This window comes from Coturnix japonica, unplaced genomic scaffold (genome assembly GCF_054131305.1).
Source record: "Coturnix japonica strain WE unplaced genomic scaffold, WE-NBRP24 Scf063, whole genome shotgun sequence".
NCBI lineage: Eukaryota > Metazoa > Chordata > Aves > Galliformes > Phasianidae > Coturnix > Coturnix japonica.
The window spans coordinates 352038-371695 of NW_028188966.1; the positions used below are offsets into that span (position 1 = coordinate 352038).

The 19658-nt window shown below is 58.0% G+C and overlaps 1 protein-coding gene across 7 annotated transcripts; it reads left to right on the top strand.

Annotated features, from left to right (window-relative positions):
- Positions 1-2238: 2238 nt before the first annotated feature.
- On the top strand, positions 2239-18403 carry PIH1D1 (PIH1 domain containing 1). Of its 7 annotated transcripts, XM_085533812.1 has the most exons (11): positions 2405-2562; positions 3647-3710; positions 5306-5488; positions 6694-6755; positions 8487-8571; positions 11343-11430; positions 12160-12192; positions 12296-12356; positions 14083-14106; positions 17328-17498; positions 18294-18403. In XM_085533812.1, the coding sequence occupies exons 1-11, from the start codon at positions 2464-2466 to the stop codon at positions 18324-18326; spliced, it is 903 nt and encodes a 300-aa protein (XP_085389938.1). In that variant the 5' UTR covers positions 2405-2463; the 3' UTR covers positions 18327-18403. The 7 variants fall into 7 exon arrangements, with proteins under 7 accessions (XP_085389942.1, XP_085389943.1, XP_085389941.1 ...); XM_085533816.1 differs by lacking the exons at positions 2405-2562; positions 14083-14106 and adding an exon at positions 2239-2404 and having other exon boundaries at positions 5410-5488; positions 12296-12380; XM_085533817.1 differs by lacking the exons at positions 2405-2562; positions 14083-14106 and adding an exon at positions 2240-2404 and having other exon boundaries at positions 12296-12380.
- Positions 18404-19658: the final 1255 nt, after the last annotated feature.

Below are 19658 nucleotides of genomic sequence, written 5' to 3' on the forward strand. Positions count from 1 at the left end.
TAGACCCCCCCCATAGAACCCCATTATAGACCCCCCTCAAATGACCCCCCCATAGACACCCCCCCATAGACCCTCCTTATAGACCCTCCCCCATAAACCCCCCCTTATAGACCCCCCCCAGCCCTTCCATAGCCCCCCAATGACCCCCCTGAATCTTTCCATACCCCCCCCCCAATACCCGACCCCCTATAGAACCCACCTATAGACCCCCCCAGCCCTTCCATAGCCCCCCCCATGGACCCCCCCAGACCCTATAGACCCCCCCCGAGTCCTCATGGACCCCCAAAGACCCCAAAGAAACCCCTCCCCCCCCACCGATTTCCCCCCCCCCCCAGGGAATAAATGGGACCTTTGCCCCCCCCCACCCCATTGATCCTCTGCCCCACACGTCACCCTATGGACTTTGGCCCCATTGAACCCACACTGCCCCCCCTCCATTCTCCCCATCCCCCCCCCCCCCCCACCTTGAAAACACCATAACCCCCCCCCCAGGACCACTCCCATAACCCCCCACCCCCATCCCCAGGACCCCAAAGCCCACCCAAAGACCCCCCCAGCCCTATATCTCCCCATTACCCCCCTATATCTCTCCATTACCCCCCTAAAACACCCCATCCCCCCCCATAAGACCCCCCCAGCCCTATATCTCCCCATAACCCCCCCAATAGACCCCCCCAACCCTATATCTCCCCATTACCCCCCCAGCCCTATATCTCCCCATTACCCCCCCCAATAGACCCCATAGCCCCCCCCATAAGACCCCCCCAGCCCTATAACTCACTATTACCCCCATATATCTCCCCATTACCCCCCAATAGACCCCCCAGCCCTATATCTCTCCATTACCCCCCTAAAACACCCCATCCCCCCCCCATAAGACCCCCCCCTAACCCTATATCTCCCTATTACCCCCCCAACCACCCCATAAACCCCCATAACACCCCATAGCCCCCCCAATAGACCCTCCCCCAGCCCTATATCTCCCCATTACCCCCCTATATCTCCCTATTACCCCCCTATATCTCCCCATTACCCCCTATATCTCCCCATTACCCCCCTATATCTCCCCATTACCCCCCATAACACCCCATAGCCCCCCCATAAGACCCCCCTAGCCCTATATCTCCCCATTACCCCCCTATATCTCCCCATTACCCCCCTATATCTCCCCATTACCCCCCTATATCTCCCCATTACCACCCCATATCTCCCCATTACCCCCCATAACACCCCATAGCCCCCCCATAAGACCCCCCCAGCCCTATATCTCCCCATTACCCCCCTAAAACACCCCATCCCCCCCCCCATAAGACCCCCCCCCTAACCCTATATCTCCCTATTACCCCCCCAACCACCCCATAAACCCCCATAACACCCCATAGCCCCCCCAATAGACCCTCCCCCAGCCCTATATCTCCCTATTACCCCCCCAATAGAACCCCCCACCCCCAAATCTCCCTATTACCCCCCTATATCTCCCCATTATCCCCCATAACACCCCATACCCCCCCATAAGACCCCCCCCAGCCCTATATCTCCCCATTACCCCCCTAAAACACCCCATCCCCCCCCATAAGACCCCCCCCCTAACCCTATATCTCCCTATTACCCCCCCAACCACCCCATAAACCCCCATAACACCCCATAGCACCCCCAATAGACCCTCCCCCAGCCCTATATCTCCCCATTACCCCCCATAACACCCCATAGCCCCCCCATAAGACCCCCCCAGCCCTATATCTCCCCATAACCCCCCCAATAGACCCCCTCAGCCCTATATCTCCCCATTACCCCCCCATAAGACCCCCCCAGCCCTATATCTCCCCATTACCCCCCCCAATAGACCCCATAGCCCCCCCCCAAAACAGCCCCCCAGCCCTATATCTCCCTATTACCCCCCCAATAGGCCCCATTACCCCCTCAAAACACCCCCCCAGCCCTATATCTCCCCATTACCCCCCATAACACCCCATAGCCCCCCCATAAGACCCCCCCAGCCCTATATCTCCCCATTACCCCCCTATATCTCCCTATTACCCCCCTATATCTCCCCATTACCACCCCATATCTCCCCATTACCCCCCATAACACCCCATAGGCCCCCCATAAGACCCCCCCAGCCCTATATCTCCCTATTACCCCCCTATATCTCCCCATTACCACCCCATATCTCCCCATACCCCCCCATAGCACCCCATTCCCCCCCCATAAGACCCCCTCCCCACTCCATAGCCCCCCCCCTCACCTGCCCAGCCCCCTCCCCCCCCTCCCGCGGCCCCTCCGCCATTTCCTCATAGATTTCGGCCACCGGGGGGGTCCAATGGCCGCCATTGAATGAACGGCACCAACGAGACGCCGACCTCCGAGCTGGGCGGACTGAGCGCCTCCTAGTGACCATAGAGATGTAAGTCACCTGACCGGAAGTTGGTTGGAAAAGAGGTACAAAGCGTTTCCGGGAGAAACATGGCGGCCCCCACGGATCCGTCTCTGCTGTTGGAGGAGCTGGAGGAGGAGGAAGAGGGGGAGGAAGATGGCGGACACGCGTTAAGGAGACTGCTCAAAGTGGGGGGGGGTTAAATGGGGGGGAATGGGGGGCAGGGGGCGGGGCTTATGGGGAAGGGGCGGGGCTATATGGAAGGGATTGTGGGAAGGGGGCGGGGCTTAAGGAAAAGGGGCGTGGTTTAGGGAAGGGGGCGTGGCTTTGGGTGGGTCTTTAGGGGGCGGGGCTTATGGGAAAGTGGGCGTGGCTTTAGGGAGGGGGCGTGGCTTGAGTTGAGGGTTGTGGCGGGGCATTATGGAAAAGGGGCGGGGCTTGGGGAGAGGGGGCGGGGCTTAAGGAGAGGGATATTGGGGCCTGAGGGCGGGGCTTGAGGAGGGGGGCGGGGCTTAAGGAGATGGATGTGAAGCTTGGGGGCGGGGCTTTGAGGGGGCGGGGCTAAAGGGAAGGGATTTGTGGGAAAGGGGGCGGGGCTTAGTGAGAGGGGGGCGGGGTTTGTGGGGAAATGGGCGTGGCTTAGGGGAGTGGGCGTGGCTTAAGGACAGGGACATGGAGCCTGGGGGCGGGGCTTGAGGGAGGGAGGCGGGGCTTGAGGTGACGGGTGTTAAGGAAGGGGGCGGGGCTTAGGGAAGGGGCGGGGCTTGGGGAAGTGGGTGTGAGTAGAGGGGGCGGGGCTTGGGTGAGGGGTTGGATTGGGGGCGGGGCTTATGTTAAAAAGGCGGGGCTTGGGGAGAGGGGGCGGGGCTTAAGGAGAGGGATATTGGGGGCGGGGCTTGAGGAGGGGGCGGGGCTTGAGGGAATGGGGTGGAGCTTGGGTGAAGGGGTATTGAGAAAGGGGCGGGGCTTGTGGGGAAGGGGCGGGGCTTAAGGAGAAGGGGTGGTGCTTGAGGGAGGGGGCGGGGCTTGAGGAGGGGGCGGGGCTTAAGTACAGGGATATGGAGCATGTGGGCGTGGCTTCGAGTAAAGTGGGCGTGGCTTAGGGAAGGGGGCGGGGCTTAAGGAGTGGGATGTGGAGGCTGGGGGCGGGGCTTGTGGTGGTGGGAGGGGCTTAGGATGGTAGGAGGAGCCTAAGGGGGTTTAATGGGGGAGGGGCTTGGGGGGGGGGGGGCTGTAATGTCTCACTGTGCCCCCCCCCCAATTCCCCCATAGGTGACCAATGATGAGGAGCTGCCCCCCCCCACCGGCCCCTCCCGCGCCGTCACCCCCAAACCAGGTTGGACCCTTCCATCCCCCCCCCCCAAAGGACCCCATAGGACCCCATAGAACCCCATAGGACCCCATAGAACCCCATAGGACCCCATAGAACCCTATAGGACCCCATAGAACACCATAGGACCTCATAGGACCCCATAGAACCCTATAGGACCCCATAGGACCCTATAGAATCCTATAGGACCCCATAGAACCTCATAGAACCCCATAGGACCCTGTAGGACCCCGTAGAGCCCCATAGGGCCCCATAGAACCCCATAGAACCCCATAGGCCCCCATAGAATCCTATAGAACCCCATAGAACCCCATAGAGCCCCATAGAGCCCATAGGACCCCATAGAACCCCATAGGACCCCATAGAACCCCATAGGACCCCATAGAGCCCCATAGTACCCCATAGGACCCCATAGGACCCCATAGAGCCCCATAGAACCCCATAGAGCCCCATAGAACCCAATAGGACCCCATAAGACCCCATAGGACCCCATAGAACCCTATAGGACCCCATAGGACCCCATAGAACCTTATAGAACCCCATAGGACCCCATAGAACCCCATAGAGCCCCATAGAACCCCATAGAGCCCCATAGAACCCAATAGGACCCCATAAGACCCCATAGGACCCCATAGAACCCTATAGGACCCCATAGGACCCCATAGAACCCCATAGAGCCCCATAGAACCCCATAGGACCCTATAGGACCCCATAAGACCCCATAGGACCCTGTAGGACCCCGTAGAACCCCATAGAGCCCCATAGTACCCCATAGGACCCCATAGAACCCCATAGGACCCCATAGAGCCCCATAGACCCCATAGGACCCCATAGAACCCCATAGGACCCCATAGGACCCCATAGGACCCTATAGGACCCCATAGAACCCTATAGGACCTCATAGGACCCTATAGGACCCCATAGAACCCCATAGGACCCCGTAGGACCCCATAGAACCCCATAGGACCCCATATAACCCTATAGGACCCCATAGAGCCCCATGGAACCCAATAGGACCCCATAAGACCCCATAGGACCCCATAGAACCCTATAGGACCCCATAGGACCCCATAGAGCCCCATAGGACCCCATAGAACCCCATAGAACCCTATAGGACCCCATAAGACCCCATAGGACCCTGTAGGACCCCGTAGAACCCCATAGAGCCCCATAGTACCCTATAGGACCCCATAGAACCCCATAGGACCCCATAGAACCCCATAGCACCCCGTAGGACCCCATAGAACCCCATAGAACCCCATAGGACCCCATAGAGCTCCATAGACCCCATAGGACCCCATAGAACCCCATAGGACCCCATAGAACCCTACAGGACCCCATAGGACCCCATAGAACCCCATAGAACCCTATAGGACACCATAGGCCCCCATAGAATCCTATAGAACCCCATAGAACCCCATAGGACCCCATAGAACCCCATAGGACCCAAGACCAAAACCCCAAAACCCCCCAAACCCCCCCATTCCCCCCCCCCCTTATTACCCCCCCCCCATTTATTGCCCCCCACTTTTGATCTCTAACCCCCCCCCCCCCCTTTATTGCCCCCCCCCATTTATTCATTTATTCCCCCCCCCATCCAGGTCTCTGTGTGAAGACGTGGGGGGGGGGCTCCAAGTTCTTCATCAACGTCTGCCATTGTGACGAGGTCCCGGCCCCCCCCCCGCTGACCCCCCCCCAATTACAGCAGCTGCTCAGCTCCCCCGACTGCGCCTCCATCCGCATCCCAATGAGCCTGGGGGAGCCCCATAGGGAGACTGACAACAGTGAGTGCGACCCCAGACCCATAGATCCCATATAACCACCCCATAGCCCCATAACCAACCCATAACCTCATAAACCCCATAGACCCCATAGACCCCATAACCCCCCCATAGCCCCCCCGCATCCCCATGAGCCTGGGGGAGCCCCATATGGAGAGCGACAACAGTGAGTGAGACCCCAGACCCATAGATCACCCCATAACCACCCCATAACCCCATAGACCCCATAGACCCCATAACCACCCCATAGCCCCATAACCACCCCATAACCCCATAGACCCCATAGACCCCATAACCCCCCCATAGCCCCCCCGCATCCCCATGAGCCTGGGGGAGCCCCATAGGGAGAGCGACAACAGTGAGTGAGACCCCAGACCCATATATTCCTTATAACCCCATAAACCACCCCAAACCCCCACCCCATAACCCCATAAGCCCCCCATAACCCCATAACCACCCCATAACCCCCCCATAGTCCCCCCTATAATTCCTCCCATAACCCCAAACCCTATAACCACTCCATAACCCCAAAGCTCCCCCCATAACCCCATATCCACCCCAAACGACCCCATAACCACCCCATAACCCCATAACCACCCCATAACCCCATAACCACCCCATAACCCCATAAGCCCCCCATAACCCCATAACCACCCCATAACCCCATATCCACCCCATAACCCCATAACCCCATATCCACCCCATAACCCCATATCCACCCCATAACCCCATAACCCCATATCCACCCCATAACCCCATATCCACCCCATAACCCCATAACCCCATATCCACCCCATAACCCCATAGACCCCATAACCACCCATAACCCCATAGACCCCATAGACCCCATAAACACCCCATAACCCCATAACCACCCCATAACCCCATAGACCCCATAGACCCCATAAACACCCCATAACCCCATATCCACCCCATAACCTCATAACCCCATATCCACCCCATAACCCCATATCCACCCCATAACCCCATATTCACCCCATAACCCCATAACCACCCCATAACCCCATATCCACCCCATAACCACCCCATAACCCCCCCATAGCCCCATAACCCCATAACCCCCCCCTATAATCCCATCTATAACCCTCCCAACCCCAAACCCCCACCCCATAACCCCAAAAACACTAAAAAAACCCCAAAAAGCCCCAAAAAAGCCCCAAAAAGCCCCATAAAAGCCCTATTTCCAGGCGGCCATCCCTGTACGGCTTATGATGTCGTCATCAACTCCGGCTTCTTCCGCACCCTAAAGGTGGGGGGGGGCTGAGGGTCTGTGGGGTCTTGGGGATCGGGGGGGGGGGGGGTTCCTATGGGGCTGGGGGGGTCTCTGTGGGGTTCCTATGGGACCAGGGGGGTTCTATGGGGGTCCTATGGGGGTCCTATGGGGTCAGGGGAGTCCTATGGGGTTGGGGGGGTCTCTATGGGGTTCCTATGGGGCCAGGGGGGTTCTGTGGGAGTTCTATGGGGCCAGGGGGGTTCTATGGGGCTGGGGGGGTCTCTGTGGGGTTCCTATGAGGCTGGGGGGGTCTCTATGGGGGTCTTATGGGGCCAGGGGGGTTCTATGGGGGTCCTATGGGGGTCCTATGGGGTCAGGGGAGTCCTATGGGGTTGGGGGGGGTCTCTATGGGGTTCCTATGGGGCCAGGGGGGTTCTGTGGGAGTTCTATGGGGCCAGGAGGGTTCTATGGGGCTGGGGGCGTCTCTATGGGGTTCCTATGAGGCTGGGGGGGTCTCTATGGGGTTCCTATGAGGCTGGGGAGGTCTCTATGGGGTTCCTATGGGGCCAGGGAGGTTCTATGGGGCTGGGAGGGTCTCTATGGGATTCCTATGGGGCCAGGAGGGTCCTGTGGGGCTGGGGGGGTCTCTGTGGGGTTCCTATGGGGCCAGGGGGGTTCTATGGGGGTCCTATAGGGTTGGGGGGGGTCTCTGTGGGGTTCCTATGGGGCCAGGGGGGTTCTATGGGGGTCCTATAGGGTTGGGGGGGGTCTCTATGGGGTTCCTATGGGGCTGGGGGGGTCTCTATGGGGGTCCTATGGGGCTAGGGGGGTTCTATGGGGGTCCTATAGGGTTGGGGGGGTCTCTATGGGGTTCCTATGGGGCTGGGGGGGTCTCTATGGGGGTCCTATGGGGCCAGGGGGGTTCTATGGGGGTCCTATAGGGTTGGGGGGGGTCTCTATGGGGTTCCTATGAGGCTGGGTGGGTCTCTATGGGGGTCCTATGGGGCCAGGGGGGTCTCTATGGGGGTCCTATGGGGTTAGGGGAGTCCTATGGTGTTTGGGGGGGTCTCTATGGGGTTCCTATGGGGCCAGGGGGGTTCTATGGGGTTCCTATGGGGCCAGGAGGGTCCTATGGGGCTGGGGGGGTCTCTATGGGGTTCCTATGGGGCCAGGGGGGTTCTATGGGGCTGGGGGGTTCTCTATGGGGTTCCTATGGGGCCAGGGGGGTTCCTATGGGGCTGGGGGGGTCTCTATGGGGGTCCTATGGGGCCAGGGGGGTTCTGTGGGGCTGGGGGGGTCTCTATGGGGGTCCTATGGGGCCAGGGGGGTTCTATGGGGCTGGGGGGGTCTCTGTGGGGTTCCTATGGGGCCAGGGGGGTTCTATGGGTTCCTATGGGGCCAGGGAGGTTCTATGGGGTTCCTATGGGGCCAGGGGGGTTCTATGGGGTTCCTATGGGGCCAGGGAGGTTCTATGGGGCTGGGAGGGTCTCTATGGGATTCCTATGGGGCCAGGAGGGTCCTGTGGGGCTGGGGGGGTCTCTATGGGGGTCCTATGGGGCCAGGGGGGTCTCTATGGGGTTCCTATGAGGCTGGGGGGGTCTCTATGGGGGTCCTATGGGGCCAGGGGGGTTCTATGGGGGTCCTATGGGGCCAGGGGGTTCCTATGGGGCCAGGGGGGTCCTATGGGGTTGGGGGGGTTCTATGGGGGTCTTTAGGTTTTAATAGTGGGGTCCTGACCCCCCCTTTTTATGCCCCCCCCCCCCCCAGGCCGACCCGCTGTACCTGGAGTTCTTCCTGACTGTGGCCATGGAGGGGCTGGGGGAGAAATATGGGGTGGAGCTGGGACATGGAGGTATTGGGGGGGGGGGGGCAATTATATGGGGCTGGGGGGCAATTGGGGGCCATTGGGGGTCATTGGGGGGGCTGGGGGGCCATTGGGGGGCAGTTGTGGGTCACTGGGGGGGGCTGGGGGGCAATTGGGGGGATGGGGGGTAATTGGGGGGACTGGGGGGCAATTGGGGGTCACTGGGGGCAACTGTGGGGGGCTGGGGGTTATTTGTGGGTCACTGGGGGGGGGACTGGGGGCAATTATATGGGGCTGGGGGGCAATTGGGAGGGCAATTGGGGGTCATTGGGGGGGCTGGGGGGCAATTGGGGGGGGCTGAGGGCAATTATATGGGGCTGGGGGTTATTTGTGGGTCACTGGGGGGGGACTGGGGGCAATTATATGGGGCTGGGGGGCAATTTGGGGGAGCTGGGGGCAATTGGGGGTCACTGGGGGGCCTGGGGGGCAATTGGGGGGAGCTCGGGGGCAATTGGGGGCTACTGGGGGGGGCTGAGGGCAATTGAGGGGGGCTGAGGGGTATCTGTGGGTCATTGGGGGGGGGACTGGGGGCAATTATATGGGGCTGGGGGGCAATTGGGGGTCACTGGGGGGCAATTGGGAGGGTCTGGGGGCAATTGGGGGGAGCTGGGGGCAATTGGGGGGAGCTTGGGGGCAATTGGGGGCTACTGGGGGGGGCTGAGGGCAATTGAGGGGGGCTGGGGGGTATTTGGGGGTCGTTGGGGGGGACTGGGGGCAATTATATGGGGCTGGGGGCAATTGGGAGGGCAATTGGGGGGTCTTTGGGGGGGCTGGGGGCAATTGGGGGTCACTGGGGAGGACTGGGGGGCAGTTGGGGGTCCCTGGGAGGGGACTGGGGGCAATTAGGAATCATTGTGGGGGCCACTGGGGGGTAATTGGGGGTCACTGGCGGGGGCTGGGGGGCAATTGGGGGGATGGGGGGCAATTGGGGGCCACTGGGGGCAACTGTGGGGGGTATTTGTGGGTCACTGGGGGGGACTGGGGACAATTATATGGGGCTGGGGGGCAATTGGGGGCCATTGGGGGAGCAGTTGGGGGTAATTGGGGGGGGCTGAGGGCAATTATATGGGGCTGGGGGGCAATTGGGGGGAGCTGGGGGCAATTGGGGGTCACTGGGGGGCCTGGGGGGCAATTGGGGGGGGCTGGGGGGCAATTGGGGGTCACTGGGGGCAACTGTGGGGGGCTGGGGGTTATTTGTGGGTCACTGGGGGGGGACTGGGGGCAATTATATGGGGCTGGGGGGCAATTGGGGGTCACTGGGGGGCAATTGGGAGGGTCTGGCGGCAATTGGGGGGAGCTGGGGGCAATTGGGGGGAGCTCGGGGGCAGTTGGGGGCTACTGGGGGGGGGCTGAGGGCAATTGAGGGGGGCTGGGGGGTATTTGGGGGTCGTTGTGGGGGACTGGGGGCAATTATATGGGGCTGGGGGGCAATTGGGAGGGCAATTGGGGGTCATTGGGGGGACTGGGGGGCAATTAGGGGGAGCTGGGGGCAATTGAGGGTCAGTGGGGGGGCAATTGGGGGCTGGGGGGTAATTAGGGGTAATTGGGGGGGCAATAAGGGGTCAGTGGGGGGGGATGGGGGCAATTGGGTAATTATGGGGTAATTGGGGCAATTAGGGGCAATTATGGGGGTCATTAGGGGGGCAGTAGGGGGTCAGTGGGGGGGATGGGGGGCAATTGGGGGGGGCTTGGGGTAATTAGAGGAGGCAATTGGGGGTCAGTGGGGGGTGATGGGGGCAAATGGGGGTAATGGGACGGGATGGGGGGCAATTAGGGGGGCTGGGGGTAATTATAGGTTATTAGGGAAGTAATTATGGGGTAATTGGGGGCAATTAGGGGGTAATTATGGGGCAATTGGGGTTAATTGGGGGGGCTGGGGGTAATTATGGGGGTAATTGTGGGGGCTGGGGGTAATTAATGGGGTAATTGGGGGGGCTGGGGGTAATTATGGGGGTAATTGGGGGGCTGGGGGTAATGGGGTAATTATGGGGCTGGGGGTAATTATGGGGGTAATTGGGGGGGCTGGGGGTAATTATGGGGGTGGGGGTAATTAATAGGGTAATTAATGGGGTAATTATGGGGCTGGGGTAATTAATGGGGTAATTATGGGGGTAATTATGGGGCTGGGGGTAATTAATGGGGTAATTATGGGAGTAATTGGGGGGGTGGTGGTAATTAAGGGGGTAATTGGGGGGGTGGGGGGTAATTAATGGGGTAATTATGGGGCTGGGGGGTAATTAATGGGGTAATTATGGGGGTAATTGGGGGGCTGGGGGTAATTATGGGGGTAATTATGTGGTTAATTGTGGGGCTGGGGGTAATTATGGGGGTGGGGGTAATTATGGGGGCAATTAGAGGGGCTGGGGGTAATTATGGGGGTAATTGGGGGCAATTAGGGGGTAATTATGAGGCTGGGGGTAATTATGGGGGTAATTATGGGGGTAACTGGGGGGGCTGGGGGTAATTAAGGGGGTAATTGGGGGCAATTAGGGGGTAATTATGAGGCTGGGGGTAATTATGGGGGTAATTGGGGGGCTGGGGGTAATTATGGGGGTAATTGGGGGCAATTAGGGGGTAATTATGGGGCAATTAGGGGGTAATTATGGGGCAATTGGGGTTGATTGGGGGGACTGGGGGTAATTATGGGGGTAATTTTGGGGGTAATTATGGGGCTGGGGGTAATTAAGGGGGTAATTAAGGGGGTAATTGGGGCAATTATGGGTTAATTAATGGGGTAATTAGATTAATTGCCCCCCCAGAGCGCCGCGTGTTGCGCAATAGGAAATTCCTGGGCTCCATCGCGGCTCAAAGGATCCGAGCGAGGCCACACATACAGGAAATCAGCGGGTATGGACCAGTATAAACCAGTATGGACCAGTATAAACCTGTATGGACCAGTATGGACCAGTATAAACCAGTATGGGGCTGTATGGACCAGTATGGGGCTGTATGGACCAGTATGGACCAGTATAAACCAGTATGGACCAGTATAAACCAGTATGGACCAGTATAAACCAGTATAAACCAGTATGGGGCTGTATGGACCAGTATGGTCCAGTATGGGGCTGTATAAACCCGTATGGATCAGTATGGGGCTGTATAGACCAGTATAGACCAGTATGGACCAGAATAAACCAGTATGGACCAGTATAAACCAGTATGGACCAGTATGGACCAGTATAAACCAGTATGGGGCTGTATGGACCAGTATAAATCAGTATGGACCAGTATGGACTAGTATAGACCAGTATGGGGCTGTATAGACCGGTATAAACCAGTATAGACCAGTATGGACATGTATGGACCAGTATGGACCAGTATAAACCAGTGTAGACCAGTATGGACCAGTATAAACCAGTATGGACCAGTATGGGGCTGTATGGACCAGTATGGACCAGTATGGACCAGTATAGACCAGTATAGACCAGTATGGACCAGTACGGACCAGTATGGACCAGTATAAACCAGTATGGACCAGTATAGACCGGTATAGACCAGTATAGACCAGTATGGACCAGTATAGACCGGTTTAGACCAGTACCCCCCCCATTAAAGACTCTCTATCTCCCCCCACAGCCCCACGGCCGCCCCTCCCCCACCTCAACCCCCCCCCCCCAGGTAAGGATCTATGGGGCCGACCTTTGACCCCTAACCCCGGGTTGACCCTGACCCTAACAATGACCTTTGACCCCTATGATGACCTTTGACCCCACAGCCCCCCCCCCTTTGTGGTGGTGGCGGAGCCGTCAGTCGAGAGGCCCAGGGTCCTACAGGCCAGAATCCTATTGACATATAGGGTGAGTTATGGGGTCTGTGGGGTCCTATGGGGTCTATGGGGTCTATGGGGTCCTATAGGATTCTATGGGGCTCTATGGGGTTCTATGGGGTCTTATGGGGTTCTATGGGGTCCTATTGTTTCCTATGGGGTCTTATGGGGTCCTATTGATTCCTATGGGGTCTATGGGGTTCTATGGGGTCCTATGGGGTTCTATGGGGTCCTATAGGATTCTATGGGGTTCTTTGGGGTTCTATGGGGTCCTATGGAGTTCTATGGGGTCCTATGGGGTCTGTGGGGTCCTATGGGGTTCTATGGGGTCTATGGGGTTCTATGGGGTTCCTACTGCCATATAGGGTGAGTTATGGGGTCTATGGGGTCCTATGGGGTCCTATGGGGTTCTATGGGGTCCTATGGGGTCTATGGGGTCCTATGGGGTTCTATGGGGTTCCTACTGACATATAGGGTGAGTTATGGGGTCCTATGGGGTTCTATGGGGTTCTGTGGGGTCCTATGGGGTTCTATGGGGTCTATGGGGTCCTATGGGGTCTGTGGGGTCCTATAGGATTCTATGGGGTTCTATGGGGTCCTATGGGGTTCTATGGGGTCCTACAGGCCAGAATCCTATTGACCTATAGGGTGAGTTATGGGGTCTATGGGGTTCTATGGGGTCTATGGGGTCCTATGGGGTCTATGGGGTCCTATGGGGTTCTATGGGGTCCTATGGGGTCTATGGGGTCCTATGGGGTCTATGGGGTTCTATGGGGTTCCTACTGCCATATAGGGTGAGTTATGGGGTCTATGGGGTCCTATGGGGTTCTATGGGGTCCTATGGGGTCTGTGGGGTCTATGGGGTCCTATGGGGTTCTATGGGGTTCTATGGGGTTCTATGGGGTCTATGGGGTCCTATGGGGTCTATGGGGTTCTATGGGGTCCTATGGGGTTCTATGGGGTCTGTGGGGTTCTATGGGGTTCTATGGGGTTCTATGGGGTCCTATGGGGTCCTGTGGGGTTCTATGGGGCTGAGGGGGGTCTATGGGGTCCTATGGGGTCCTATGGGGTTCTATGGGGTCCTATTGATTCCTATGGGGTCTATGGGGTTCTATGGGGTCCTATGGGGTTCTATGGGGTTCTATCGGGTTCTATGGGGTCCTATGGGGTTCTATGTGGTCCTATGGGGTCCTATGGGGTCTATGGGGTCCTATGGGGTCTGTGGGGTCCTATGGGGTCCTATGGGGTTCGATGGGGTTCCTACTGCCCTATAGGGTGAGTTATGGGGTCCTATGGGGTTCTATGGGGTCCTATGGGGTTCTATGGGGTTCTATGGGGTCTATGGGGTCCTATGGGGTCTATGGGGTCCTATGGGGTCTATGGGGTCCTATGGGGTACTATGGGGTTCTATGGGGTCCTATGGGGTTCTGTGGGGTCCTATGGGGTTCTATGGGGTTCCTACTGCCCTATAGGGTGAGTTATGGGGTCCTATGGGGCTCTATGGGGTCCTATGGGGTTCTATGGGGTCCTATGGGGTTCTATGGGGTCTTATGGGGGTCCTATGGGGTTCTATGGGGTCTATGGGGTCCTATGGGGTCCTATGGGGTCTATGGGGTTCTATGGGGTTCTATGGGGTTCTATGGGGTCTATGGGGTCCTATGGGGTCTGTGGGGTCCTATGGGGTTCTATGGGGTTCTATGGGGTCCTATGGGGGTTCTATGGGGGTCCTACAGGCCAGAATCCTACTGCCCTATAGGGTGAGTTATGGGGTCCTATGGGGTCCTATGGGGTTCTATGGGGTCTATGGGGTTCTATGGGGTCCTATGGGGTTCTATGGGGTTCTATGGGGTTCTATGGGGTCTATGGGGTTCTATGGGGTCCTATGGGGTCCTATGGGGTTCTATGGGGTTCTATGGGTTTCTATGGGGTCTATGGGGGCCTATGGGGTTCCTACTGCCATATAGGGTGAGTTATGGGGTCTATGGGGTCCTATGGGGTCTTATGGGGTCCTATGGGGTTCTATGGGGTCTATGGGGTTCTATGGGGTCCTATGGGGTCCTATGAGGTTCTATGGGGTTTTATGGGGTTCTATGGGGTCCTATGGGGCCCTATGGGGGTTCTATGGGGGTCCTACAGGCCAGAATCCTACTGCCATATAGGGTGAGTTATGGGGTCTATAGGGTCTATGGGGTCCTATGGGGTTCTATGGGGTTCTATGGGGTTCTATGGGGTCTATGGGGTCCTATGGGGTTCTATGGGGTCTATGGGGTCCTATGGGGTCTATGGGGTCCTATGGGGTCTATGGGGTCTATGGGGTCCCTACTGCCATATAGGGTGAGTTATGGGGTCTATGGGGTCTATGGGGTCCTATGGGGTCTGTGGGGTCCTATGGGGTTCTATGGGGTCTGTGGGATCCTATGGGGTTCTATGGGGTCTATGGGGTTCTATGGGGTACTATGGGGTCTATGGGGTTCTATGGGGTCTATGGGGTTCTATGGGGTTCCTACTGCCATATAGGGTGAGTTATGGGGTCTATGGGGTCCTATGGGGTCTATGGGGTCCTATGGGGTTCTATGGGGTTCCTACTGACATATAGGGTGAGTTTATGGGGTCTGTGGGGTCTATGGGGTTCTATGGGGTCTATGGGGTCCTATGGGGTTCTATGGGGTCTATGGGGTCTATGGGGTCCTATGGGGTCTGTGGGGTCTATGGGGTTCTATGGGGTCTATGGGGTCCTATTGTTTCCTATGGGGTCTTATGGGGTCCTATTGATTCCTATGGGGTCTATGGGGTTCTATGGGGTCCTATGGGGTTCTATGGGGTTCTATGGGGTCCTATGGGGTTCTATGGGGTCCTATGGGGTCTGTGGGGTCCTACGGGGTCTATGGGGTCCTATGGGGTTCGATGGGGTCCTATGGGGTTCTATGGGGTCCTATGGGGTCCTATGGGGTTCTATGGGGTCCTATGGGGTCCTATGGGGTCTTATGGGGTCCTATGGGGTTCTGTGGGGTCCTATGGGGTTCTATGGGGGTCTATGGGGTTCTATGGGGTCCTATGGGGTCTGTGGGGTCCTATAGGGTCTGTGGGGTCCTATGGGGTCTATGGGGTCCTATGGGGTTCCTACTGCCATATAGGGTAAGTTATGGGGTTCTATGGGGTCTATGGGGTTCTATGGGGTCCTATGGGGTTCTATGGGGTCTTATGGGGTTCTATGGGGTCTATGGGGTTCTATGGGGTCCTATGGGGTCTATGGGGTCCTATGGGGTTCCTACTGCCATATAGGGTGAGTTATGGGGTTCTATGGGGTCTATGGGGTCTATGGGGTCCTATAGGATTCTATGGGGTTCTTTGGGGTTCTATGGGGTCCTATGGGGTCTGTGGGGTCCTATGGGGTTCTATGGGGTCTATGGGGTTCTATGGGGTTCCTACTGCCATATAGGGTGAGTTATGGGGTCTATGGGGTCCTATGGGGTCCTATGGGGTTCTATGGGGTCCTATGGGGTCTATGGGGTCCTATGGGGTTCTATGGGGTTCCTACTGACATATAGGGTGAGTTTATGGGGTCTGTGGGGTCTATGGGGTTCTATGGGGTTTTATGGGGTCTATGGGGTTCTACGGGGTCTATGGGGTTCTATGGGGGTCCTATGGGGTTCTATGGGGTCCTATGGGGTTCTATGGGGTTCTATGGGGTCCTATGGGGTTCTATGGGGTCTATGGGGCTCTATGGGGCTCTATGGGGTCTTATGGGGTCCTATGGGGTTCCATGGGGTCTATGGGGTTCTATGGGGTCCTATGGGGTCCTATGAGGTTCTATGGGGTTTTATGGGGTTCTATGGGGTCCTATGGGGCCCTATGGGGGTTCTATGGGGGTCCTACAGGCCAGAATCCTACTGCCATATAGGGTGAGTTATGGGGTCTATAGGGTCTATGGGGTCCTATGGGGTTCTATGGGGTCTATGGGGTCCTATGGGGTCTATGGGGTCCTATGGGGTCTATGGGGTCTATGGGGTCCCTACTGCCATATAGGGTGAGTTATGGGGTCTATGGGGTCTATGGGGTCCTATGGGGTCTGTGGGGTCCTATGGGGTTCTATGGGGGTCTATGGGGTTCTATGGGGTACTATGGGGTCTATGGGGTTCTATGGGGTCCTATGGGGTTCTATGGGGTTCTATGGGGTCCTATGGGGGTCCTACAGGCCAGAATCCTACTGCCCTATAGGGTGAGTTATGGGGTCTATGGGGTCTATGGGGTCCTATGGGGTCTATGGGGTTCTATGGGGTCCTATGGGGTTCTATGGGGTCCTATGGGGCTGGGGGGGTTCTATGGGGTTCTATGGGGTCCTATGGGGTTCTATGAGGTCTTATGGGGTTCTATGGGGTCTTATGGGGTCCTATGGGGCTCTATGGGGTCCTATGGGGTTCTATGGGGTCTTATGGGGTCCTATGGGGTCCTATGGGGTCTATGGGGTCCTATGGGGTCTATGGGGTTCTATGGGGTCTTATGGGGGTTCTGTAGGGGTCCTATGGGGTCCTATGGGGTTCTATGGGGTTCTATGAGGTCCTATGGGGTCCTATGGGGTTCTATGGGGTTCTATGGGGTCCTATGGGGCTGGGGGGGTTCTATGGGGTCCTATGGGGCTGAGGGGGTTCTATGGGGTTCTTATGGGAATGGGGTGCTTCTATGGGGCTGGGGGGTTCTATGGGGGTCCTATGGGGCTGAGGGGGTTCTATGGGGTTCTATGGGGCTGGGGGGGGTTCTATGGGGTTCCTATGGGAATGGGGGGCTCTATGGGGGGTTCTATGGGGCTGGGGGGTTTCTATGGGGGTCCTATGGGGCTGAAGAGGTTCTATGGGGTTCTATGGGGGTCCTTTGGGGCTGGGGGATTCTATGGAGTTCTTATAGGAATGGGGGGATTCTATGGGGCTAGGGGGGGGTTCCTTATGGGGCCGGACCCACTGACCCCCCCTGTGCCCCCCAGGTGGAGGCGTCGTCGCTGTTTGTGGGGCTGAACGAGGAGCGTTTGGTTGTGGGGGGGGAGCCCGGATCTATGGGGCAGAGCGGAGCTGACCCCCCCCCACTGCTGGACCTACAGCTGCCCCATAGCGCTGACCCACAGCGCTGCAGGGCCCGCTTCCACCGGGCGGCACGGGTGAGTGCTGTGCCCCATAGATACCCCATAGATATCCCATAGCTGCCCCATTGATACCCCATAGCTGCCCCATAGATACCCCATAGATACCCCATAGATACCCCATAGATATCCCATAGATACCCCATAGCTGCCCCATAGATACCCCATAGATATCCCATAGCTGCCCCATAGATACCCCATAGCTGCCCCATAGATACCCCATAGATATCCCATAGCTGCCCCATAGATATCCCCTAGCTGCCCCATAGATACCCCATAGCTGCCCCATAGATATTTCATAGCTGCCCCATAGGTAGCCATAGATGTCTTATAGGTGCCCCATAGCTGCCCCATAGATACCCCATAGATATCTTATAGCTGCCCTATAGGTGCCCCATACACATCTCATACCTGCCCCATAACTATCACATCGTGTCCCCCCCACCCCATAACCTCTCCCACCCCATAACCTCACCCCATAACCCCACCCCATAGCCCCCCACTTACCCCATAACCCCACCCCATAGCCCCCCACTCACCCCATTACCCCTCCCAATAGCTCTGCCCCATAGCCCCCCACTCACCCCATAACCCCACCCCATAACCTCACCCCATAGCCCCACCCCATAACCCCACCCCATAGCCCTGCCCCATAGCCCCCCACTCACCCCATAACCCCACCCCATAACCCCACCCCATAGCCCCCCACTCACCCCAAAACCCCACCCCATAGCCTCACCCCATAACCCCACCCCATAGCTCCCAGTTATGGGGCCAGCCGCCCCCCCCTCACTCTGTGCCCCCCCCCCACAGGTGCTGACGGTGACGATTCCCCTCCAGGTGTGACCGTGGACCCCCCGGACCCCCCCCAAATAAATACAGGACCCCCCCCAAATAAATATGGGACCCCCAATAAAATTCCACCCCAATGGCTGCTGTTCTTTTTGAGCCCCATAGAAAACCCCATAGAAAACCCCATAGACCCCCCCCAGCCCCATAGAAAAACCCTATAGAAAACCCCATAGAGAACCCCATAAACCCCCCAGCCCCATAGAAAACCCTATAGAAAACCCCATAGAGAACCCCATAAACCCCCCAGCCCCATAGAAAACCCCATAAACCCCCCCAGCCCCATAGAAAACCCCATAAACCCCCCCAGCCCATAGATAACTCTATAAACCCTCCCTGCCCCATAGAAAACCCCATAGACGCCCCCAGCTCTATAGATAACCCTATAACCCCCCCAGCCCTATAGATAACCCCATAGACCTCCACAGCCCCATAGAAAATCCCATAACCCCCCAGCCCCATAGAAAACCCCATAAACCCCCCAGCCCCATAAGTAACCCCATAAACCCCCTATCCTATAGATATCCCCAACCCCATAGATAACCCCATAAGCCCCCCAGCCCCATAGATAACCCCATAGCCCCCCTCACCCTATAGACAACCCCCCAGCCCCATATCCAACCCCATAGCTGCCCCCCAGCCCCATATCCAGCCCCATAGCTGCCAGCCCCCCCATAGATAACCCTATAGCCCCTCTCACCCTATAGACACCCCCCAGCCCCATAGCCAGCCCCATATCCAACCCCATAGCCACCCCCCAGCCCCATAGCCAGCCCCATAGCTGCCCCCCAGCCCCATATCCAGCCCCATAGCCGCTCCCCAGCCCCATAGCCAGCCCCATAGCCAGCCCCATAGCTGCCCCCCAGCCCCATATCCAGCCCCATAGCCGCTCCCCAGCCCCATAGCCAGCCCCATAGCCAGCCCCATAGCCCCCCTCAACCTATAGATACCCCCCAGCCCCATAGCCAGCCCCATAGCCGCCCCCCAGCCCCATAGCCAGCCCCATAGCCACCCCCCAGCCCCATATCCAACCCCATAGCCGCCCCCCAGCCCCATAGCCAGCCCCATAGCCGCTCCCCAGCCCCATATCCAGCCCCATAGCCGCCCCCCAGCCCCATAGCCAGTCCCATAGCCCCCCACACCCTAAAGATACCCCCCAGCCCCATATCCAACCCCATAGCCTTCCCCCAGCCCCATATCCAGTCCCATAGCCGCTCCCCAGCCCCATATCCAACCCCATAGCCGCCCCCCAGCCCCATAGACAACCCCATAGCCACCCCCCAGCCCCATAGCCAGCCCCATAGCCCCCCTTACCCTATAGACAACCCC